This window comes from Heloderma suspectum, chromosome 2 (assembly GCF_057233095.1).
Source record: "Heloderma suspectum isolate Gila_16-S chromosome 2, 16-S_ref, whole genome shotgun sequence".
Classification (NCBI taxonomy): domain Eukaryota; kingdom Metazoa; phylum Chordata; class Lepidosauria; order Squamata; family Helodermatidae; genus Heloderma; species Heloderma suspectum.
In genome coordinates, this window is record NC_139459.1 from 247,524,654 (window position 1) to 247,550,619 (window position 25,966).

Here is a 25,966-nt window from a genome sequence, read left to right on the forward strand (position 1 = left end):
CGCGAGCTGCAGTGTGGCGAGTAGCCAAGCTTTCTGTTTCAGTCACTCAAAGCACATCAAGCCCAACACCAGCTTCCTTCCCGATGGAAAGGCACGTGGAGGGGGTTGCACCACACCCAGAATTCCCTAAAGCCCTGATAAAGAGAAGGTTCCTGGCAACAGCTTGAACTTTGAACTCTTAAAATAATTAGTCTGAAATCAAAACATGTGCACTGCTTCCAAACGTAAGCCCTCTTTTTTAGAGTTTTATCCACTTGGTTTCATGTTTGTATCCAAATAATGGAGGGAGTTGCCCTAGAAGGGGCTATAGATAGGTATTTCCGTTGTTTTCTCTGTCACAGCGTCGCTGCCTCGGTATGGCCCCATCCTCTGCTCTACAGAACAAATATATTTGTTTTAATTCTGCCAAAGGCCACCTTCCATGCCTCCTTTTGGTATCATTCTTCAGCCAGCACTTGAATGAAGAGTTTGGCATGGAATAGACAACTGATGTAAATAGTCTAATGCTTTATGCCCTAGGTTCAGATGTTCACCAGTGGTGACGAGCTTCGTAAGGTGGAGAAATGGTTCCTCTCCATCATGACACAGAAACCCATATGCAGGGCTGCCATGTTCACACCATCTTTTACTCCTTTTTTGGTACGAGAGAATGGTGCAAATAAAGCAGCTGTGCATATGGACCTCCTTATGGGGCAGCTGCATTACCCAAAAGTTTGGATGAATGGTGGTGGGGAGGGGTGATGCATGGCTGCTCCAGCAGCTTGTTGCTATTTCATAAACATCTGAACTGGTTCAGATAAATTTCCATCAGCACATTCATCTGCATGCCATGTTGTTTAAAAAAAAAAAAAAAGCCCTTCAAGACTGTGTGTGGTTTTGTGTATTGGCTTCATCTTAATAAGGATATAATAGAGCTGGAAGGGCCCCCTTGAATGAATAGTACAGAGAAATGGATATAATGGAGTAGCATGGTGCTTTTCAAACTATTTTGTAATGGCAGATACAGACTAAAAGGGAGCATCATCAGCATCACTATTCACCTCTCTTTTCCAGGATTGTAGAAACATATGCAGGCAGGCAGACTGAGCAATGCCTGTCTTGTGTCTTTCTCTGGTTTTATGCACTTTTAACTACTCGTAGGCGTGTTCCTCTTGCATGAGCAGCGTGACTTCAGAAAAAGGTAGTCATAGAATAGGGATACGGCATGGTGAACATGTGGATGAAAGAATAAATTTGCTAGTCTTTAAGGTTCCACAAGACTCTTGGTTGTTTATGTAGAAATTGGTCTTTGTTGGGTCTCTGGCAATGGGTAGGGGCCTGGGGGGTAAGCAGGGGGCTTGCAGGTTGCTTTGCAGGCGGGGAGTAAGCAGAGGGGTTTGGGTGAGAAGCCTTGGCAGTAGGCAGATGAGGGGCTTAGGCAGGCGGCTAGAGGGCCTGTTGGCAGCAACATGCTGAGGGCCCACTGGAATCTGCCGCCAGCTCTAGAAGTAGGTGCAATCCTGTGTAGTTCCACTGCTTGAATCCCATTAAAGTTGGTAAGATATACGCACGCAACTTGTATGATGGGTTGCAGTTGCATTCCTTTGTGTGAGCACCCTCCTGTGATGTTTCCCAGCTAAGATGAAAGAGTGCTGTGGCACCTGTTTTTATCAATCAATTGAAAACTATGTTATTCAACTAAAATCTCTTGGCATTTTCAGGAAATGCACTAGATAATGTAAGATGTTAAGGTTGGAATCTTGCTGCAGTTGTTTTGAGAAAGGATACTAATGCAGGGACAAATGTCCAGTGACTGGAATGACAGAGTGTCAAGTGAAAGAGCTTTGGGAATTGTCTTTAATGTCTGTAACATGGAGGCAAGGAGAGCTCCAGGGAGGTTAGAGAAAATATACTGCAGACTCTGTCAAGCTACCTACAGTAAAATGGAAAGGGATGTGACAACATAGCTTAAAGTGGGTACTGGCAGGCAGCTACAGATGGGCAAGGGACCATGACTCCCGCCAGAATCAAAGAAGCTGAACTGACACTTAGTCATAGCTTTTAAAAAAATAGCAAGTTATTGTGGAAAACACCTAAACTATCTTTTTGCTGCCTTGCATTTAATATTGTTAAATAGGTAGAGGAGAGTGGGACTCTTAAGGAGTGAGGAGCCAACATCAGTATAAGAAGTGGAGTACCACACTTCGAAAAAAATACTGTTACTGATCAGTCAGTATGAAAAGGCAGCAGAACATCTCAGGTAGAGAAGTAAGTGTGTGTGTGTGTGTGTGTGTGTGTGTGTGTTTAGAAAACGGCAACCCTAACTTACTCTGCATTTGACAATAGTTATTAAATTGTCAAGCCAATGGACTGTCTCAGCTCCTATAAGATGTTGAGTATTCATCAATGTGCTGCCTATCACAATGCTCAGATGTAGGCTATGTGTATATTTCACAATAATATGTTTACTTGCAGGAGGCTGTGTCTTCCATGTAAAAATGAAAATAATGTTTGCTTTGGCACGAAGTCCTGGGCTCATGACACAGACATACTCTGATGCTCTCTGCTTTTACTTTCGGCCAGTGGGAATATTTACAAGCCAACATTTTATTTGAGTCATAAACACATAAGTTTTTATATTAATGTAAAACGGACCAAAATAAAAAACACATACACACACGCACTACAGATCACAATGCTAGAGAGTATTAACATGTAGAGAAGTGCAAACTTCCCTCCCCAAATAATTTGCTTTGAAAGTCTATTACAGAGAGATTAAAATCTGGCTTATTGTAGAATGTGATGTACAGATCACAGTCATGAACCAGAAAAATATCAAGAAGCTTTAGAAATCTGGAAACTTTTTAAAAAGCTTTTATACAAAGAGGAAATGGGGAGGAGGGTGGCAGCAAAAATTCAATGAAAACATACAGTTTTTCACTCCAATATCAAAAAAAAAGCAGAGTTCTTGGTGAACACACAAAATTCTATAAAACTACCAGCCATCTGTGTTAAGTTCTTTTTCTCTCTCCATTTTTTAAAGTAGCATTAAAAAGGATAAAAAGTGCACAGACACCCTTATAAGGCACAAACAGATCTTCTGAACAGTTTCTTTAAAAGAAGAGCAGTAACAAGAACAAATTGCTAAGTAGTCTCCACTTCCTAAAAGTTATTTGAGAATACCTTGTGAGACTGGAATCAGTAGAGTTGCATTTCCATTAATGCTCTTTTCCCAAGCTGCTTCAAAACCACACTTTGGCTGCAGACTTGTTATCCTGCCCAAAACCCTCTGAGCCTCTGTCAGATGCTGCTCCTTTTGGGAAATCCATTCCAACAAAAAGAATTAAGACAACATATGCCCTTCCATCTCTGCATCGTGTCTTGTTTTGTACCATCATTTTAGATGTAAATTTCAACTGCAATGGCAGCTGGTAAACAGTGGCATACTGTTCCAAATTCATTTAAGAAAACTAGTTCTAGGCCAAGGGTACTGGGCAAATGCTCAGGTAGGTTTTGATACAACACAGCAGCTGATAGAACGGAACCAAAATGATAGCTCAAAAGAAAAAAGGAAGAACACCAATGTGCTCTTGGGACAACCAACCCAAAGCAACACAAAAAGTTAGTAGCAGAATGCAGGTATTGATTAGCACCCAGGCGAAACAAACTGGTTATTAAATTGCTATGCTTCCTTAGAATTAGGTTATATCTGCAAAAATGTAAGCCTGTTCACTTCTTTCTGGTTAGCTTCTCCAACCACTTTTCCAGCTCTGGCTTTTGAGACTAACCATGGAAGCAGCTGCTACAAAGAAATTCCATTCAAATTCTCTTGAGTTATAATCACCATGTTTTCTAACGGCATGCTAGGTAAGCAGGATGGAATTAAGATGTTAGGGAAATATCCTCGTCATGTCTGTGGCCCCAAGCATCGGGGGCTATGATCACACACAATTATAAACCCTCTGAAATGCAGTGAGCAAAGGAGCCTCTCGAAATGGTTCAAAACCAAATAACAGGCAGCAGCTTCCATGTTCAATAGCAGAAGGTCCAGGAACATAGTGTCGCTGGCTTGACCCAGAAAAATATCATGCTTGAGAGAAAACTTTTGGTTCACACAAACACATGTACCAAGTGATAACTACAACTACCAAGAATAGCTTGATCGTATTAAATCATCCTTGCAGATCAGTTTTCAGGCACATTATGACAAGTTCGTCTTCCCCTATTGTGCTATAAAACACTAAAGCTTATTACGTGAGAAATATCACCTCAACTGCTTGGATGAATTGGCCCTTCTTCAGCTTTAACAGAGCTTCTGCAGAGATTTTGCAACCAATGGCCAGAGATTCTCACAACACAGTCAAATCCACTGCATCTCTCAACCCAAGTGGTGTATCTCCTCTGCTGCAGCTACCCATCATGAGCTTGCATATGGATGTGCATCATTCATGCATACCAGATCAGAACTTGATGCCAGCAAAAGCCTGTTATGAAGCTCAAAGAATGTAGAGGCAAAAATCTACACTCTACAGCTGATGCAAGAAACTGGGATCTTCTGATGCAATGCTTGCTTTACACTGCTGCTTGCACAGTGTCTCCATGTTGTGTAATTGCAGCATATTTAAAAATTGTCCCTCCGTGGTGATCACAGGTGAGTCCTGATGCCAGTTTATAACTTCAATGCAAAAGGCCGAATTAAAGTTACAGTTTTATGGACGTTTTTATTCACTGAATATTACTGCTGGCGATTTTAGACAACAGTTATTTGTCTCACCATAAGGCAGCTGCATGCCATGTGAGCAACCAGTTGCCTAGACTCTAGAGGAACGGATTACATTGTGATGCTAAACTCACTGTCCTGCAAGCTTCCATGCAGTAATTTGGATACACAAGTATTGTAGAATTACTGATAGGTATCCAATGCACCACAGTGTTGTTTCAAATCACTCTAACCTAAGCAGGCTTTACTGTTTACCCAAGATATATCTGCAACTTAAAGAAGCTTGAAAGGGGGAAGCTGATTTGTATTGTTTGATGCCTTTGAAGGGTCTTTCCTTATGCGATACGTAACTGTAACAAACTGCAATTTAAGAGTGCAGGCAGTGCGCCGCTGGCATTCAACAACTTCAAATGCAGCCCACGAACAGTGAGAGCACTTTGGAAAAATCACTCTGCCAAGAGCTGAAGGTTATAAATTGTCATTATCTAAAGACTGAGCAAAACGATGCTAAACTATCCATGAGGTACAGCTGCGACAGTCATGTTGGACAAATAGTGTGGGGAGCCTGGTCCACACACCAGTAAACATGAGGGGCTGGAGCTACAAGAGGAAGAACTCCACTTACAGAAGGTCCCTCTGCCCAGTTTTTGGGAATCCCCCCCCCCCATTCAGCATGGTTTCCTGACTTGCTACACAGCATTTTCGGGGAACTGGATGGGCTGACGTGGGAAGGAGGGGACAGAGAAGTCCACTCCCACCAATGCAGTGGATATTGCTTAAACCTGGATCCAGCCTGAAGCGTTTTGTGGATATAAACTGATTTAGTCTCACTTCAGCCCTTGCAGCACCACAGGTTTAATTATGATCCTTGGCCTACCAAGTGATCCACATGCCTTACCAGCTTGAGGCCAAATTGGTTTGAACTAGCCTGCATCTCCCTTATAAATCACAACGCCTGAGTATGCCTCAAAGGGGGAAAGAAAGGAAACCTATCAGCCCCCTGAATGAGAGGGCACACAAGCCGAGCTGTCTGGGGAAAACCCAGCGCAGCCCTGTGTCAGGGCTGAGATTGGGTCCTAGCCTGCCAGGAAGAGCAATGAGAATCTGTGCTATATTAATCCCTGTGGGATCCTACAAGCTGCTCCAGCACAGTGGATCATAGGCTCAGATCATAAAGCAGCTTCTATACAAGGAGTTCAGCTTCGGAGAGCATCTGTTGCATATTGGACTGCAGTCCCTACCGCTAAGGTACACAGAGCTGTTCCATTCCCATCTAAATCGTTAGAATTTCATCATAGCAGGCTTCTGGTGAGTAGAAAGGGACTGGTTATCTAGGGCTGTGTGCAATGCAAAAGGATTCTGCCATACAAAGCCTGATTAAGGAAAGAGAATGAGCAAATGGGCCAAGCATAGTTGTTTCAGTGCTTGCATGGCACCTCTAACCTAAAGTCCAAGGATGTTTTACATATGATTCAGGCTGCCACAGTTCAGAGCTGCCAAACACCACAACCAAAACTCACTTATCATTTAAGTCCAAGTGTCTAATAATAGCTTACAAATTCTGTTTCTAACAAACAATGCCAAGTAAAAAGCTTTTTAACTTCAGTAAGATGTCTCTATTGTGGAATAGAAGACAGCTTCCTGGAGAGGAAGAAATTGCTGCATACTTTGTTGACAAAATCTCTGGGGAGGAATGGAGGAAAACATCAATCAGCTGTGATCACAAATCAGGAAACTCTGGAAGCTTGAAATTCTAAATTCTCCATCACCCTTCCTCCTCTGCAGCCTGATTATAAGGAAATCTCTATGTGTTACAGCCCACCCATGGCCCTTCCTAACCTCCATGGTATACAGTGTTCCTCTTCTGCAAGCAGAGACGTAAATTAAAACTCTCCACCTCAATAGAATAGCAGGAAGCTTCAAGTTGCAACTTACAGAAGAGGAGAATGTCATCATTTACTTTTAGTACTCAGAGGACATTTATAGCTTTTTGAGTGCCTCAGAGACAGACTTACTCAGCCATGCCCTTGTCTTGTTTTGGGGTTCACAAACTGTGACACCACCTCAAAGATGTGGGGCACTAAACCATGAATGAGTCGGCCACATTGGAAAATGGAAATGAATGCAACAAAGAAAACAGATTTAAGAATATGTCCTTTCTTAGGTTGTTTTGAAATATGGATTCACTAATTAGACCTTCCTTCCATTTCCCTCATACTCTCACTCTTGACCTATGAATGGGGAAAAAAATGCCTTGAAATGGGCAAATGTCACCTTGGTGCATATGTTGACCTCTGCACAGAACATTGGTTATGTTCCACAATTATGGTAAGGAAGGTGGCCAGAATTTTAAAAATTGGTTCAATGCTGATTTCTCAAATACCTTCCCTGAGAAGGGATAGCTGTATATTTTAATAAGAGCAACTGCATGAGACAATTCTCCTTTCTTTTTTGGGATTGACATGGCAAGTCTATTTATTCCTCAGGCCCCCACTTTTAACCCAGTAGAGCAGCATCTTTACAAAGCTTTTCCCACTATGCAGCGGTACCTTCAGCCTCTACAAGGACCAGAGTGTTCCCCAGTTCACTTAATTATCCCAGATGTTTCTACTGGTCAAAACATGGAAATACAGACAAAAGAGCCACTCAGTAACCACCGACCAGCACAATAACCCATAAGCAGGGATGGTAAGGTGTGGTAATTGCTAACAATATTCTTCCTCCTGCCCCTCACCAGTCACACCCTGGGGGTGGTGGGGTGAGGTTAAGGACGGTAGATTTTAATGATGTCTTTGATGACCCGTCGGCAGATGGGGCAGCAGGCATTGAGTTGCTTCTTCAGCTTAAGACCACAGGTGTTGCAGAGGCACATGTGTCCGCAGGTGTAGATCACCACATCCACCTCACTGTCAAAGCACACGGTGCACTCCCCGTTCTTGCTGCTTGAAGGCTCTGGAGGTGGGAACACGGGAGACACTGGAGGGCTCAGAGGAGAACTCGGCGCAGTCACTGCAAGGAATGGGGAACCAAGGCATGTTGGTCAGAAGAGCCACTTCCCTTTCACTGAGGCCTCTAGCTTGGGCTGGAAACAGACAGCCGTGTGCTTTTCCCCCGGAGAGCTCAAAGGGCAACTCTTCATAATACGCTCAACCACATTTTATCCTTAGCAAACAGGTTTTTGTAATGTTTCAAAAACCTACAAAACCTTGTCACAGAGATGACAGTAGGACAAAACAAATGTCTGTACACCCTCTGGAGATCAAAGCCTGAATCAATCCTGTTTCTGCTCCCAAAAACGACTGGTGGTCCTAAGCCTAAGACAATCAACATACAGGAGGATTTTCATAGAACCAGAGCACACAGGATGAATGGGGTGGGGTGGCCATCGTATAGTCTGTGCATGATGATTTATCTGTACTGCAGCTGTAGCATGAACCACTTTCTTTGCTGCTTGGCATGGAGAGCAATCGTGCCAGCATCAGCCACTCCCTCGAAATGGCCATGCTGGGCTGGGGGCTCTCTTTAGTCCATTCTGCTGTGTGTATTACAGAAAATTCTGATGAATTTTATATGGCAATGTAAGCATATTTTCATAGAAACAAGTTTATTCCTTAAAATATCATTTAATTGTGCTACAGCAGGTTTGCATTTAATGAATGGGATTTAGAGCTGTTGATAGTTACCTAGCATTAATGTTTGCATGTTTTATATTGTTTAAGGTTTCGGGACTTTTGCTTATTATTTATTTATTACATTTATATCCCACTTTTCCTCCATCACAGAGCTCAAGGTGGCTACGTGTGGTTCCCAGGTAGTCTCCCCTCCAAGCACGGACCAGACCCAAACCTGCTTAGCTTCAGCAAGGTGGCTGCCTCCTGTGCCTTCAGACTATGCCTTACTTATTCATTTGTGATTAAGAAAATGTTTTGAAACAGATACATTTGAACCAGCCTTCCATTGAGTCTAGTTCAGAAGACACTTTGTATTACTAAGTTCCATAAATGGTATTCTACAGCATCTGCCTTGAACCAGCTAAGGATGTTTACTAGCTGTGAATATTTCTGGAGCAGGAGAGCTCATGATAATACACGGAGCAGCACCAGCTTTTGGTGCAGCTATGGTTCAATCGATATGGACTCTTTTATTTCACTCATCAACAGGACATTTAATCCTTATCAGGATTTCAATAGCACCATACGGAGTGACATTGTTGTGAATGTATCTGTTCTTTATCCTTTCAACGGTTGTACCTTTAATACAAATTATTTTATATTATAATGTATCATATTCCATGTTCTAGGTTTCATTTATTTATGAACCAATACACTTCAGGATGGACTTTGACTGCCTACCTTCTCCCTCTCCCTTGGTTTTTCCAGGAAGAAATCTCCTTGCCAGGTGCCAGAAGGCTGGCCGAAGTTGCACTACAAGGGGCACCTGCAGCAAGGACACGCCTTCACCCAGAGGCTCCATATCCAGTTTGCAATGTGTGTTCTGGCTCACAGCCTAACCCAGTGACGTCCCCATTTGAGCAGATGATGAATGAAAGGGGAAAATATGCAGGTGCTTTTCTTTTTACATCCAAGAATGCTGTAAAGACCTATAAAAGGGAGGGAGGGACTTGCTACAACCCACTACTACAGCAAGCCCCTACCTCCTCTGGTACTGATCCTTGGCAGAAAGACTACTGGAGAAGGTGGCAGGATTCTAGCTTCCACTTTGCCTCTTCCTTCCCTACTTCTTTGCACTTCCTCCTGAGGCCACTGCACCAGGAGAAACACTGTACTGGGCATGGGGAGGGGACCTTTGATCTGCAAGAATGCTGTCAGGCAACATCCATTAGTGTCTGAGGTTCTGGCAGCTCCACTGGCACAATGGAGAGGTGTGTACAGGACACAGTTGCAGCCCTTTTTGAGGATCAGGAGCTGTCCACAAAGCCACTGAACTCTCACAATTTCTGAAGAATATGATATGGCTTAGCGAAACAATGGCTCTTGGGGAGTCTTGATACAATGGCTTACCACTTACTCCCTTCCCTCAGAATAGTTACCTGGCAGATACTGTATTCATCGGGATTGGGTGACATGGGTCTTCTCTTGCTTATTATGCCATAGATTGTGTGTGATACATTTGTGAAGTTGCTTTAGTTTCTCTAGGCTTCAGTTTTCTCTACCGTCAAAAAGGAAGCCATGTACGTCATCTCCCTTATGACTCTTTGGATTAACACCTGTGTGCATTAAAGCCCAACAGGACACTAAGCAGCAGCCTCAGGAAATCTAGGCACTCCTCTCTCACAGCAACGAAGAGCGGCGGTTTGGCACACGTTGTGCAAATTGCAACATGTCTTCTTTCAGACAAGGCAAGATTCAGCCTGTAAAGCTGGGTTCATACGGTTTGGATGTGCATATTCCAGTGACAAGAGTGCAGCGGACATAAGCAAAAGGTCACTTACCTAGGGATGACTCAGAAGCAGATGAAGACCTGTTCACGCTGAAAGCCATATCTGAATCACTGTCATACTGTGAGCCTCCAGGGGATCCTGAGGGGGAGACAGTCACAGGACTAGACTGCACTGTGCCTGAAAATACAAAATATAGGTTCAGTCAGCTTCGTGGGTGGGGCAGGAACCTCCCAGGCATTAAATGCCGAATTTAACCTGGGAGAATGGCATCCATTTAATCTCCACAACAGTCTCTACAAAAGACTTTGGCTTCCTAGTTACATTGTACCACTTATTAGCATATTGATTTGTTTAAAGAAAATAAGCTTGCTCTGTTCCCAAGCGTGCATTAATTGTCTGCATTGATAAGGCTCACTTCTGTTCCTAACTAGTTCAGAGACCATCAGGGCCACAATCTGACAGGGAGTATCCAAGCAGGAGGTTGAAAGCCTAGATCCCTTTTGTCAAGTGAAATTGGCATTTAACCTAGAAAACACTGCTGTAAAGAAAGGGTCTGCCTGCCTAGCTCTTCTGAACAGGCACTCAACCCTTTTCCATGAAAAAGGGCCCCATGAAGGCCATTTACAATGGACCTTACAAACACAGAAGCAGGATGCCCAAGATGGACGATATCACATTACTAAAATGCAGCCTACCTCCAAGCCACAATGATTCAACCAAATGAGAGAGACCCCTATCAAAACTTATCAGCCACAATAGCTACATGAGAGCTTCCTTGTTCGGAGGTGGTACCTGTCTCGGTATCAGATGCTGGGGACAAAAGAAGAACAGAACCTGGCTGACATCCTCAAGCCATCGTTTGGCTGCTCTTGGATAGAATGCTGGAGTAGGTGGATCTTGGGCTGATCATGCAAGGCAGTTCTTACGTTCTGAATAAGAGAACTGCCATAACTCCTATTCCAAATTGATTGTACCTTCCAACCAGCAACGTAAACCAAAAATGGTCTGATCTTATGGACTGAGAAAGGGGCCCAATAAAAAATGGTGTGACCATAAGGGATCTAGTTCTGATGCTAGAGAACAGTTCGCATCTTTGCAACTGTGCTGAAGACCACTGCAGGTGCTTGCAGCACTGCTGCACCACACATCCTTGCCCAGCCCCTACTTGCATGCTCCCGCAAATGTGAGCAAGATCCCCTCCCCGCTACCCGCACTGCGTGGATCTTTGGGGCCCACAGAAACACTGCAGACTAGCACGCACACCTTCCGCAGATTCAGCTTAGAAAAAGAACATGGAAGCTGACTGGCAAACGCAGCCGTCAGCTGGCCCTGCCCAGCGCACCAAGTACAAGATCGTGCTTTAGCAATGCCAGTGCAAATCACTACTTGTGCCAATGAGGCTTTAATTGGTCCATAAAATCAGAGTGCTATGCAGAGAGGCAATGCCCTGTTGAAGCCAGCAGGAACATACTGCTTCTCAAAATGTTTGCAATGGTCTGTCAGTGTTTCACTATCATCACTGCACTTCATTATAATTATTTATTTTTCAGTCACACTTACCTAATATTTTGAGCTGATTGATTACACCATGGATGGTGAAGAATACCCACAGCGACTGTGAGGTATCAACACACATCAGCATCCCACGGTTCATCCCATTTATTCCATGGTGCACTTCTCCATTTGGCAAGACCACAAAGTTGAGGATGTCGCCATTGTTGAGGACTGGGAACCCTCGGCAAACCACCCAGTACTCCTTGCGATCCAGAAGGAAGTCTGGATCAGCTGGGAGCTCATTTGTCCGTAAAGTACCTGGATCACAAGAAGTGATGCCAAACGTGAGGGCTCCGTAATACGGCAGCCCCAGGTGTCCTACTTCCACAAAGAGGCTTTCGCCAATGTGCAACGGCCGGTCAGAAAACACCAAAGTTCTGTTGCTCTCTTGCCACTTGGTGCAGGCAGACACCCGGTCCTGAGAGAAGTTAACGTCAGGCCCATGGGTAGGGTGGAAACGCAGATCTGTATCTAGAAGAGCGGGCACCACCTGGGCAAGCTGCCGCCTGCTTGGGCAGCAAGGGATGCTGTGGTTATCTGTTGGCAGTCCAGGCATACGACTCAAGTTCAGACTGGCAATTTTGGCCACCACTTGGTTGTTCTCTAGTTCGTTGTTGTTAAAGTTGGCTGAATCGTGGCTGCTCTGCGGAAGGCAAGTGCTGAGTCGTGCATTGCTGAGACGGGTGGAGGTCATTGTCTCAGCAAACATGCCATCTGTAAGACAAGGACAAGCTCTCTTAGAGGCAAGCTGAGAATAGGGCCCACCCTGGCAGGGTAGTTGTTTTTCCAGCCTCTCCTTCGCCACGCTTAAACATCGCAGCTGATATTTTACTATAGCTTTCCCCAACCTCCCATCAAGCCCAGCTAGTTGGAGAGGCTGGGAGTTGTAGTACAATGCTTCTAGAGGGCACCAAGTTGAGGATGGCTGCTTTTCTAGTCCAACTGTGTTTCCATTTTTTTAAAAAAAACACATTTTAAGAGAAAACGACATGGAAGCATAGAATTTACAGGGCAGCGAAGAATCTTTCCATTAAACAACTTGTTATTAATGACCGCCCCTGTCCACAACCGTATTCTGGGTGTTTTGTGCAGGAATCCCTGCTCTGTGGAGCCTCTTCTTTTGCACTCACAAAAAGGGAACTCCACAAAGAGAAACCTGTTTCTGCTCACTGCTCTCTCTTTTGCTCTTGTTGAGTTGGGGGGTGAGCAGATTTAGCAAACTCTACTTGCTAGGGAGAAAGCATTCCTTCCCATGTCCCAACTCCCTCAGCCCTCCTCCTGTAGTCCTTGCCAATGTAGTTCACATAAAAGAGACTGGGAAAATAATACATTTAATCACTTTACAGACCATTAATAATAAATTGTGTAATACACTGCATGCTAAAATAGCACCAGTGACCTTTTAAAAATGTTTCAAAGCACAGTAGACTCTTTGTTACTGACAGGCCATGTGAGCAAGCAACAGACTCTCTCCCAGACCCGTGTCCCCTCTGATAGCATCAGATGTCAAGAAGATAGACATTTCTAGCCCACCAGCGTAAACACTAGAAGCAGATCTCTCCATATTAACCATCGTTCTCATGCCTACTGAGCGTTCATAATGAAAAAAAGGGAGGGTGATTTTAGCCAGACATTTGAGTTAGGATATTCAGATTCTGGGCAGGGCAACAAACCATGGCTAACCATGGGTTAAATAAAGCATGGGTTAGCATTATGTGTGAACCAGGTCAATATAGCATTTTTGTGAACCACCCAGAGATCTTTGGCTATTGAGTGGTATAGAAATGCAATAAAATAAATAGCAAGGTGGATAAAAAAAACATTTTTTAAAAAAGTTAAAAATGGATTTTTAAAATTTGAATTTGGTTTAAAAAAATGTAAAAACTAACTTAAATAATAACAAGGTTGACATTAAATCTGAACCTAAGCATGCTAGCTATAAGTTAATGTCTAAACTGAATGAATGCCTCTATCAGATACATAGAGTTAAAGGAGGGTTTTCTATCCAAATGAAAAACCAATTTGATTATTTCTCAAATATGAATATTTATACCCTACCCAAACCTAAGCATTTCATTTTCACCCGATGAAAATAAACTGTTGTAGTCCCCCCAGTAACTATAAAACTTTGTTTTGACCTATCATTTATGGGCATTTCATTTATTATTTCTAAGTATTTGTGAGGGCAAGGCTGGGCCAAGAAGACAGAGGGAAACAGAAAGGAGCAACACCAGAAAGAAAAAGAGAAGACAAAATTGACCAGTGTGTATCTGCCTCTATTCCCATACTTAGGCTGCAATCCTGTCACCACTTGCCTGGGAGTAGGCCCCACTGAACTCAATGGAATGTATTTCTGAGTTATTTCTTTCCACCTCAAACTGTCATGGGTGCTGGTCATAAGAAAACTTCTATATGGGAATACTTTAAAGACAAAGAGATGGAAAGCCTGCTTGTAAGAATGCAACTGTAAATAATCTCTAATTGTAGATTAACATAGTTTAGTAGTCAGATTTGCAGCATTATTCAGGAAACACATGAAAAAGGTGCAATGGGGAACCTGATTTAAATTGACCTTTTTCATTACTGATTTAAATCACCTAGATTTAAATCAAATCAATGGATTTAAATCCATCCCGATACATTTTGACATTCTTAAAAGTGGAATGTCTTGAAATGAGTTTCAAATGCTTAATATTGATTGTCAGTTCAAAATACAAACGAATAAAGCATGCAACTTGCTTTCAACGTTGATCAGCCCCAAACCTTTTCCTGACAATGGGCGTCTAGGAGGGGATGTCAAACCACATTCCCTCTTCCTCAGGGCCCCCATGTAGGCAGTTCAATATTTTAATGAAAGAAAAACTGGGTTTCTCAGTTTAGGTAGCAGATGTTCAGAACTGGTCAAGTAAGATGCTTCATATCTACCATCTTAACAGTTGAAACAAGACATTTCCACATGGTCCCAGTAGTGAGCAACTTTGCACTTTATGTAGTTGCTACAGTTCTATATTCTGGATACAGGATGATTATAAAGAGAAATACAATGAAGACTGTAAAACACTTTTCAAACTCTGCCCACAATCCAGCAGGACTTAAGTGCACTTACATCCATTGCATTCAATAGGCTTTAGCATGCTTAATTCCAATTTGGATTGTGTCCTATTTAAAACCATAAATGGTGGTTATACAGATGTTTGACAGGGCTCTGACAGCATGATCTATTGTAATGATGGGGAACATGTAGCCCTCTAGGTGTAGTTGAACTATGACTCCCATCATCCTTCACCATTGGCTATGCTGGTCAGGGTTGGTGTGAGCTGCAGGCCAACAACATCTAATCTATTGCTTCTAATGGCCGCAGCCCAACATCAATATGGTCTAATGGCCAGATTTTCAAATCAGCTGCATCCAAAGACTACCTAGAAGTTTGATCATCACGTCACAGAAATGGTTCTGCTCAACTCTTAAGTACAGGATCTGACACACCAAAGACCTCAATTTCTACTCCTTTTGTTAAAAGCTCTGGAACACTGCAGAAGGGCACAGGTATAATCAAATGAAAAGGTAAGGAAAATTTTCAGTAATGTACTAGGGCTCAGTAAGATATAAAGATAGGTGATGCAGAGCACAGGGTGGGAACGGTAAATACTAGGCACAAGGGCCGTGGCTAATAACATTGGTCGGTGACTGTTCAATCTTCAGCCCCTCATTTAGGGGTGAGAGGAAGGACATGGGCAAGAGGCTTGAGAGTCTGGGAGTCAGCTGAAAAAAAGAGGTAGTACTGATGGTTTTTTAAAAATGGTTTCCAAGTTTTAGGCAAGCTAATTTAAATGATGCTCACTTCAAAATAATTTGAACTAAGTCTCATTAAAATGTATTCATTATGTCATTTATAGAGCACCAAGTTAACATTATTGCTGATGCTAAATTATCTTTTGCAATCATGCCCACAGTAACATGGCAGGAGTACCAAGTCCTTTTATGTCAGCTCTAGAGCTGCAGATATATGGAGTAAATTAACACCAAAGAGGTAAAGCAGGGTGGATTGTGGCGGGTTTATTCAGATAACCCTACAGGACCCTAGAGGCATGTATCCAGCTCATGTTCTGAGAAGAGTTGAGGCAGCAGATTATACATGACAGGCAGCACCCAAGATTCCCAGTGCTTTGTAAACACATACTAATAGGCTTGTCTGTAAGGACAAAAATAAGTCCACAATCATGACTTATTGAAATGTACTTCTAGGTAGGCTGATGGAAGCCAAGTTATCACCTGAACACTGCAGGACAAGGTGATAAATCAAGCAATAAACCTCTTGTCTAAATGGGAGAGATTCAAGAAGGGGAAAAACCCAACACTTTGGAAAAGTTTCCAAACTCTTGGAAAGAGAATTATGACACTGCTGTCCCTGCTGGAGTTCTTTGATAAGCAGAGGAGCTGGCGTTTCTTTGGTGTCTAGGTGCTGCACTTTCTAAAAACCCTGATAGGGCAGGAATGTAACATGAGAGGCTCTAAGAGGCTCCTCAAAGGAGATAATAGATATAAAGCCTGAGCCAGGGAGGGAGAAAAAGGACGCATCTTAAGGATGAGTCATAGCACTCCAGTGGACCACAGCGCACACCAATTTGTGGAGCCAATGCAGAAGTGGAAGAGGCCACATGCCATTGGCTTGGTGTCCTTGGTCACTCATGTACACAGTTCCAGAAGTATAAATCCTATTTCACATTAAGGACACGACTGCAACATATCTGCAGCTTTAGCAAGGGAGTCTGTGCTAGAGAAACATGCTGGCAAATGTTGTCAACAGCTTCTGGAATTGTTTTTTTTAAAAAAATTATAAGTACTAACACATCAATTTTAAACATCTGTGATTATTAAATTCTGTTCCCAGCATGTAGGAATCATGATACAGTTTAGCTTATATCCAAACCAGTAGAGAGGCCACGTCTGATTTCCACTGGGTTCCTTGAGATAATACTTTCTTCGTGGATCCAACTGGTGACATACGGTGTTTGTAGTCAAGATTTGGGGTGCATGCTGCTGGTGTGCTTTAATTCCAGAGCTTGCACTGGAGTCACCAACAGCAACAGGCCACACATGCTCCGTTCACTGGGCATGGATAGTGGCAGGAATACTAAACGCCACCTGCAGTTTCAGGCTGCAAGAAAGAGTAGAACCCCTGGGGTGGCAGCTGGCAGGGCAAGGAAGGGAACACACACCAGGGCTTTAGGATAAGAGACCAGAGGCCAATTCATACGAAGAAGCACTGTACACAGGCTGCTTCATATTGCTCCTCATGGTGGCAATAGCCTCTGGATAGAGAGCTGTTGGACTACAGAAACCAATGGAGAAGAGGCGCCTTCTATTACACTACTGTAAAGATGGTGCAGTGGCAAGAGACTTTTGGATTTTCTATGTGGTATATTACCATAGGCAAACATGGCAATTTGAAGCAGCCTCCACACAGCTATTTGTTCATGTGTACCAACACGAAGGTGGCAGGCAAGTGGAACTATTTCACACTTAAGCACACCAGTCTGCGTATAGCTGCAGCTTTATCGAGGGAGTCTCTGCTACAGAATCATGCTGTCAAATGCTGCTAACAGCTTCTGGCATTGGTTTTTGTTTGTTTTTTATCTTTCACAGAATTGAAATAGTTCTGGATTCTTGAAGAATTAAAAAGGATGGGAAAGAGATGGGGAGGGAGGAGATAAGGTCCTTTCTGTGCCCCTAGTGGAGGCTACACTTAATCTGAAGGTTCCCCATTTTCAAGCAGGGATTTGTTTAACTGACTTCGAGAGGTGGTGCTCCGAATCTTTCAAGGGTATTTGCCTCTCTCTCTTCACAGCCATTGGAGCTAGAAAGGAGTTTTGTTTCAAAGTGATAGTTGAGATGCTCAGAATGCTGATTTGCATGCCAAATCATACCACATCCTTTGCTTTTTGTGTCCACAAAGGAGGCCTTTGCTACTCTGCTCTAGGGCACTACTCCTTGCCCAAGTAGGACGCACAGCTCTTGTGGTCATTTGTGAGGAAAACATATGTTCAAAGCTATTTTGAAGTCTGTTTATCAAGCCACAGATTTTTTTTCAAATGCAAATTGTGTGTTTTTTTAAAAAAAATCCTCCTTTTTGGGTATAAGTTCTTGATGCCTCACAATAAAAATAAACTAGAAGAAAGGCAACACCAAGCTACTAAAACACAGGTGGGCAACTCATAGCCCTCCAGATGTTTTGGCCTACAACTCCCATCAGACCTATCCAGCAAAGCCATAAGAACAGCCCTGCTGGATCAGACCAAGGGTCCATCTAGTCCAGCGCTCTGTTCACACAGTGGCCAACCAGCTGCTGACTGGAAACCCACAAGCCAATGGTGATCCCTCACCATAAGAGTTGGAGGCCAACATCTCTGGAGGGCCACAAGTTGCCCTTTTATACAGGGTGGCAGAGGCTGGGCAATCTTTTCTACTCACCATCACCTATGCATATTCCAATGGAGGCTCCATGCTCCAAGGACACAATGAGTAGCCTCTACCACACCTAAGTGAAAGGCACCAGAAAAAGGTTCCAAAAAGCACACACCACTTTAGTAGGGTTTAAAGAGCCAATAGACAAATTATATAATAATGTGAGTTTTTTTGCTTGCAGCATAATCAACCTCCATGAATTTTGCTAGGGTCTCTTCTGCCAAAGGGAAGTGAATATATTTAGAGACAGAAAAGTACTAAATAGAAGTGAATGGGTAGAAATGAAAAAGTAGAGTTTGGTATCTGGGTTTTAGATTTTCCGGCATAAGCAGCTGTTTCATTTGAGTTCCATTGCTCAAGACATTTAGATGGGAGAGACAAAAAGAACTCTGTAGGAAACTAGAAAACATTAGTCTTGTAACTGGGGCGCACTGGATCTTTATCAGTCGTACCTTCTGTGGTCCTCCTGGTTTTCTACTACAGGGTCACGTTTGACCAAAAGGTAAACCACAAAGCCAAAGACAAGTAATATGTAGCTGCCTTATCACAAAGGCTAGAAATTCAATTTGCTTTCCCTGTGAACATTTAACTGGTTTTGAAAAAGATGAGTTTATAGAGGGCTTTGAAAAAGAACATATATACATACCTAGTATTTGCACTTCATGGGTGATTCCATAGACATCTATCAGTGCCCAGAGAGGCCCAGAGACTTTGACGCCACAGTGAAACAGAATTGGCTCTTCGTCATTAATGCTATAGAAAACTCTCCCATGGCGATCAACCCAGAATGCCAGAATGTTGTCCCGTAGCGCAAACCTCTCTGGCAGAGCTTTGGCCCAGAAGCCTGGCCGTGTCACCAGGTCTGGACAGGCATACTTCGGTATGTCATCTCCACTCATCTGAGACGGATCGTGAGTGGTGAAGCCAAAGCGCAGTGCCCCACTCCACCCATGGTGCACGGACACCAGCTTGAGCCGCACTTTCTCGTAGAGGTGAATGGGCCGGTTGGTGAAAGTGATGCCATTGCAGAAACTGTTCCTCCGGGTGGCCTTGCGAGAATGGGCATCTAGGCGTATATTTTTTCCTTTGGCCTGGAAGTGGAACCGCGGAGGCTCAGCAATGGTGAGGACAGACCGCCTCTCATGGCTACCATTAGGCAGGGTGTGATACGGCCCGTGGGATACTGAGCGGGCCTGCTGACTGGTGTCTGCAAAAAGGGGGAAGAAAAGGCATTGTTAGGAATTTCTAATTTAAAGTAGCCATTCTAATTTAGATTGTATTACTAGGAATATGGCTTTCCACCGCCTAGTACAAAATGGAGAGAGTCTGAGCTATTAGATTTTAATAAACACATTTTGTACCAACCTAGTCCTTATTTGTGCAAAGTTCAGATACTTCTTGCTCTTGTAATCCCGATGAGAGAGAACAGCTCACAAAGGCCACAGCTTTCGGCCAGTCTTTTACTGGAATCCGTTTTAAAATGGATGTTCTGCTAAAATCCACTTAGGGATTTTATTATATTAAGCCGTATGTAAGTATTACAAATAAATAAACGTAGCCATCACCTCAACAGGTAAAAACAATATTAATTAGCAATGGTGCAACAGCTGGGGTGTCTAAATGCAAGCAACCAAGCATGTGACAGTCCCCAAAAGATACCCTATTCCATGTGCTAACTGCTGTATCGCACCTGCATGGTATCTACAGTATGCTTTGCAGCTCTAGAAACTGAATTTCAGTTGCAGTTGCTTTAATCCTTTAGATGATAATGGCTTAAATACTGGAAACTCATTTTGGGCATCTTGATTTCTGGCCTTGAGTTTCAGTATAAATAGTATGTATTTTCCCTTATCTGTTTTTTTTTTGTTAACGTGCGATGCCAGAGCTGAACAACAAGATTAAAAATGGTGGGGTAGGGGGAGAAAAACGCAGAAAGATAAATGAAGTTAACTAAAGCAGCCCAATACATGTGGGATCTATGAACAAAATTGGCTCGTATGAAGCTGTTTTTGCAGGTCTAACCTATGACTTCTCCTTATGGCAGGAACAGTGTAATGGCAACTATTCAGTAACCATTTCCCTTATTTTAATGAATGACACACATACTAAAAAACCTCAGTAAAACAAGATAAAAGCTTTTGTCCTAATAAACCACATTCCACAAAACACAAATATCAAAATAATTTTATTGTTCCAGCAGCCATTGGCCATGACAAGTAGCCACTTGCCAAAATGTTCATACAGCTGAAAGACAACACGCACACGCACACGCACACACGCCTCTTACATATTTTTCACCTATCCTACCAATCTTTCCTTCCAGATTAGCACAAATTTGGGGAAGGGATGGTTAAAAGGATGAAGCAGTTGAGATTTATGAAAAAGCAAACTCAGCCAGTATGGTTCAGTGGATGAAGTCCTACAGTGACATATGGGAGACCGGAGCTCAAATCTCATTTCAGACATAAGACTTCGTGAGAGCCAAACTACATGTTTAGAACTGTTGCACTGCACAGCCATTTCTGGACGGTACCATTTCAGACTCCAGGTGAGGATCATGGACTGAATGCTCCCCCATGATAAAAATGTGCTGTCTGTGAAAAATGTGCATATTTCTCCATGCTCTTGTTTTCTCTATGCAGTTTTTTTCCCCCTTTTAATGCGGGGAAATAATTCCAGAGTTTGATCCAATGTCTAATATGCAGCCTGAAGCATGGAAGTCTAAGAAGGGGAAAGGGCTGCCTGACACTGTAGTTCTTAGAATGTGGATGACTCTGGGTCTATCCTTTAGCCTCAGACCTTCAACTATATAGCAGGAACCACTGAGAAACTACTTCACATGGCTCACGCGGGGATAAATGAGATAAAGAAAATGCTGTGACTAGTCCCGAGCTTCAGGGATGAGAAAGATCATGTGATACTACTTATTTATATCTCTATCTCCTCTCCCCACCCCCTAATACTAAATACTGTTCACCAGCAGGGCTGGGCCTCCCAGGAGGCGGGGTGAATCCCCCACCTCATGCAGTGAACCTGGAATGGTGGCGGATCTCCCACGTGAGCAGCTGGGATTTCCAATGCAGCCGCTGCCACCCTGTGTCTCTCAATTTGGGGCACAGGGCGGGCAGGCATTCTGGAGAGCCCTACTGGCCATTCTCCTGCTATGGCAAATGCTGCAGCAGGAAAGCAGCCATAGTGGCGCTCTGGAGCAGCCTCTGCTGTTGCTGCCTCCACCACTGCCCCTCCTATGAGCAGGGCTGGAGCGAGTAAGGCACAGGCAGGTGGCCACCCGGCACAGCTCTCCACAGAGCCTGCCCAGCCAAATGCTCGTGCCAGCCCTGTCGATGAGACAAGCAAGGTAAACAAAACTTCCTAGAGTTACAGTCCATTTACAGGCACTGATAGAAAATATTAAGAGCCCCAGAAGTGTGACTTACAGTGGTTAAGACTCTTCAATAGACTTTCACCACCTAATGAAATGAAGCTTTGGTCCAGTTAATATTAAACTGGTGGTGGTGGTGGTGGTGGTAGTGGTAAGGTGCTTCTCCTGAGATTACAAGCATGGTCCTCGACACTTGGAGGAATTGGATTTTGTTTTAATAGCTTTTTACCTACATCACACTAAGGAGCTTCAGTACCACTGAACTGGCATTAAGTGGGAGAAGAGTTACAATTGCTTCAAATATTGAAGATACTTCACTTTTAAAAAATCCTAAACATTTAGACATTTACCACAGAGCAGTGAAAATGGAAACAAGCAAGGTAGTAGATGAACTCAGCAGCAACACTCTGAACAACCATAGAACCTCTATCTGAGCAGGTATCGGCTTTTCTTTTCCAAGGCAAAGATCTTTCTATCCCTACTCTCAATCCCCCTCAGAGATGTCCCCAGACACTGCCCAACAGCCAGAAATGCTCTTTTGTTTGTATATTTTTTAAAAACCCAGTTGAGTGTTAAACTCTCAGGTGCAGATTCTCAACAGCACTTCATGGGATCCAGACCATTCTGTGAAAGCAGCCAGCCTAAAGAGTGCAATCCTATCCACACTAGCATGTGAATACATTCACTGAGCACAGTGGGACTTACTTCCAAGTAAATGTGCACAGCATAGGACTGCATGACATTCACCCTGTCAGTTTCGGTGAGAAAGCCTGTTCCTCCCCACCCCACCCCACCCCTTGGGGTTGCCTGACTAGAAAAAACAGACTGGCCTGTTCCCCTGTCTTTTAACAGCAGCTTGACCTATAGAAATCAGCAGGAGAAACTTTTCATGACCTGGAGGTACGCACTATCACCTGCTAATGTCTGCAGATGAAGTTGCTTGTAAAGATGCAGGAAGAGGGGCTAGTAAAAACAAACAAAACCACAAACAAACCTGGCAACAATACTGCTTGAGCAATATCTGAAACAGGCCAAATCCATAGCAGAAGTTATGCTTGTAATATAAACATCCTGCCAAGGATGACAGATACGTTTTAAGAAACACTTCCCAAAAGGAGTGAAGCAAGATGACTACTAAACCTAAATAAATAAATGGGAGGGGAGCAAAGAGTCCCAAGAAAAGCATGTGGGCTGGAAACCACTCTCTGGCCTTTCCTGCACAAGACATTCACTTGGAAGAGTGGGGAGACCTGTAACCACTGGCAGCTTCCCACAAGTGAAAATATGCTGTTTGTGGCCACAGCATCCTGAGAATTTCACTTCATTACATTAACACCTAACTACATGACAGGCATGGAGAGGTGAGAAACACCTGCCCTTTTCAGGATTTCGTTTTAAAAAAACCCACCATGGGAATGGCATAACCACACAATTTTATCTTTAGATGAAAAATAGAAACAGAAACGGATCTCTGAAGATATTTCTTTTCATTACATTTATCAAAAGAACAAAGAGATATGGGGAAAGAATAGACCAAGAGATATAATAGCAGTACACACTTTGCTGCCTAATGAGTAATGAGTCACAGATAGGCTTAATAGTAAACATTCTCAGGCATTCAGGATAAGGTTTGCCCCACTGAATTGCGGAAGCTTTATCGTAAATTTCAATAAGACCATGATAAGGCTAAAGAACTCAGAAACAAAGACGGCCATGCATGAATGCATTAAGGCCTTAACAAACAGACTTTTGTGATTGGGCTGCAACCTGCTCCCATTTATCGCTATTGGTATGAACAATATAAAGTGGTTTGGGAATGATAGTCGACCTATTCACTATGGTACTGTAGCTTCTACGAAATCTAATCCACTTTCGCTAGCACTAACTGCAAGGAAAACCATTGTTAGGATCTACTCCTCAAGTTTTTAAAGCTGCATCTTCCTCCAAAATTGTCTTCTTTCCATTCTCCTTAGTAGACGAACTAGAGATGACAACTGCTACAATCAGACACCAGCCCAAGGGCCTTGATCAGAATGGCTGCTGGAGGAAGGGATATAGTGGGGAACATTTCAATAAATATACCTTTTGTATATACAAAACTGTTTCTCTATCTTCAAACACAGTGTTTGGCTGAGTATAAGCTATGCAGAAGGTGCTATTGTGGTATTTTAAACACTGACTTAACAGTCTCCATCCGTTTTTGTACAAGCTCAGTCCCATAACTTGGTAACACACAGGCCTAGCAAAGAAGGAAAGTATGCAAACAGAGAAGAACATCTAGCGGGGCAGTTTTATTATGATGAGAATTATTACACAGAATGTTCTGTGTATTGAGTTGTGGAATGGATAAAACCAGAGAATTGAAAATGAGACTGACCACTAATGTCAAATGAGATGGAAAAGCAGTTGCACAGCCAAACTGCCACCTTCATTCCAAGCTGATGAACAGGACGTTCAGGCCAGGGGTTATTTTTTTAAAAAACAACAACACAGGAAAGTGTGTTGTGATTATACAATAGGAAATTATCCAGAAGGAAATGAATGGATAATTTATTTATAATGCCATCCTCTACTAGCACGAACACCTGTCTGTTACCCTGTTAAAAATAAAGCATTTGGTTTGAGCCAGGAGAGGCATTAAGGCAAAGAAAGAGCAGCAAAAATGCAGCTGCCCTGCAGCAAGCATAATTTTTTACAAGATACTTTGCAAGACTACTAGCTTAAAATCTGTACTCTCCGCAAGACATGGGAAGAGAAGAAAGGCAAAAACAATGTCCATGCATAAAAACCCAGCATAGTCCAATAACTCCACTTTCACCCCAGGGGGTACCTTAACCACTTCTATTCTCAGGTCCACAAGTGAAGAGAAACTAACAGCCATAATGGCTAACCAGGTGTTGGTTTGGTACCTCATAGCGTAGCTTCAATTGGCCAGTAGGTGGTAATGGCCAGGAACTAACATATGCTGACTGAACATATGGCAACTTATGGCATCAATTTGGGATGATGTTTAAATCAGCAAATACAACATGACCAATATTGGGCCTCACTCACTAATCGACAGAAGATGGATCCAGATTTAAGCTGGATCAACGGCACTGGCAGAAGTGGACTTCCCTGCCCCTTCCTTCCCATAGCAGTCCCTCCAGTACCCTGAAAATGCTATACAGAGCATCAGGAGACCCTGCTGAATGAGCTGAGCTATGGTGTGGGAGGCAAGGGGATCCCCAAATATTGAGCGGAGGGACCTTCCATGAGTTGAACTCTTCCTCTTGTGGAAGGTCTTCTCCTTGCAGAAGGCAGAGCCAAAATCCAACCCTATTTTGTTAATAATAATATACTATTTTCAGCATTATGGCTTAGATATCACTTACGGTCTAGTGCTGAGTAGCAATATATTCAATTACAGCATCTGCTGGAGTCTATATATGGGCCATCAGCGCTGAGAGCTTTACCACTTCCTATATTGCTGGAGAACCAATTCATTGGTTCTTTACAGAAAGCTAAGCCTACACTAGGGGTCTATAAATGTCTTTTGGAATGTTGTAAAGTGGATGTTCAATATGTTAGAGGGGAGTTGCCTTAGCTTCCATATGTACTATTTCTGCAGATTTAAAACTGAAGCCAATTAAACAAAAAATTATGTTTCGTGTATATTAGACACCACAGAGGCTTATTAGGAAGTTGGCTAGCTCTGCTACATGCTGGCTAAGTAATGCGGACAGTGCTTCATTGAGGCATATAATGTAGGCATGCCCTGTGGTGGCTTCTTTTTGGTTGGAAATCATTGCTCTTATAAATTTTGTTCTTGAAAAATCTGTGATAATTGTGGATTTTCATGCACTTTTAAATTATATTCCTGTGATGTGGGGATTAACAGATGGACAGCAAAAGTACACTTGGAGAGCCCTCCTAGAGTTGCAGAGAGACTCAAGCTTGGAAGGATAAAGACCTATAATTCAATGGTCTGAAGATCTTACTGTTCTTGCTACTTCTGAACGTATTTCCAACAGTCGACAACTTTGTTTGGATGCTTATTTAGATATATGGACTGATTATATTAATGTATAAATTTGCAATATAATTTTGAATCTCCCCTACCCCAATTTCTTTTTCTTAATGGTGTTATGAACAATTAGGGCACAATCCTATGGCCACTAGTCAGCGGCTACTAGTCAGCAGGGCTATGAGGTCGGCTCCCGGAGAACTGACCCCACCTCCTCCCACACCACCTCGTAGGCAGCGCGGATCAGCCCCATGCTCTGCGCTCATAAGAGCAATGTGGAGCAGTGAAAACGGGGCGTTCCTGGGGGCAGGGAGGTCGGAAATGCCGGTACGACACATCTTATGTGTTGTCTGGCCGCTGCTTCCTGCGCTCCGAGGTCCAAAATTGGCTGTCTAGCTGCGAAAGCGGGGAGGCAGGAGTGGGGAGGAGATCCACTCCTCACCACTCCCCCCACCCTGC

The 25,966-nt window shown here is 43.2% G+C and overlaps 1 protein-coding gene across 2 annotated transcripts in view; it reads right to left on the bottom strand.

Annotated features, from left to right (window-relative positions):
- Nucleotides 1-2,550: 2,550 nt before the first annotated feature.
- NEURL1B (neuralized E3 ubiquitin protein ligase 1B) overlaps nucleotides 2,551-25,966 on the bottom strand; it is a 285,977-nt gene continuing 262,561 nt past the window's right edge. For both annotated transcript variants that reach the window (XM_084832402.1, XM_084832403.1), the window contains exons 2-5: nucleotides 18,766-19,326; nucleotides 11,661-12,368; nucleotides 10,152-10,277; nucleotides 2,551-7,708 (exon numbers count right to left, since the gene is read on the bottom strand). In XM_084832402.1, the coding sequence (XP_084688528.1) occupies nucleotides 7,464-7,708; nucleotides 10,152-10,277; nucleotides 11,661-12,368; nucleotides 18,766-19,326 (1,640 nt within the window). In that variant the 3' untranslated portion in view covers nucleotides 2,551-7,463. The remainder of the gene's footprint in view (nucleotides 7,709-10,151; nucleotides 10,278-11,660; nucleotides 12,369-18,765; nucleotides 19,327-25,966) is intronic.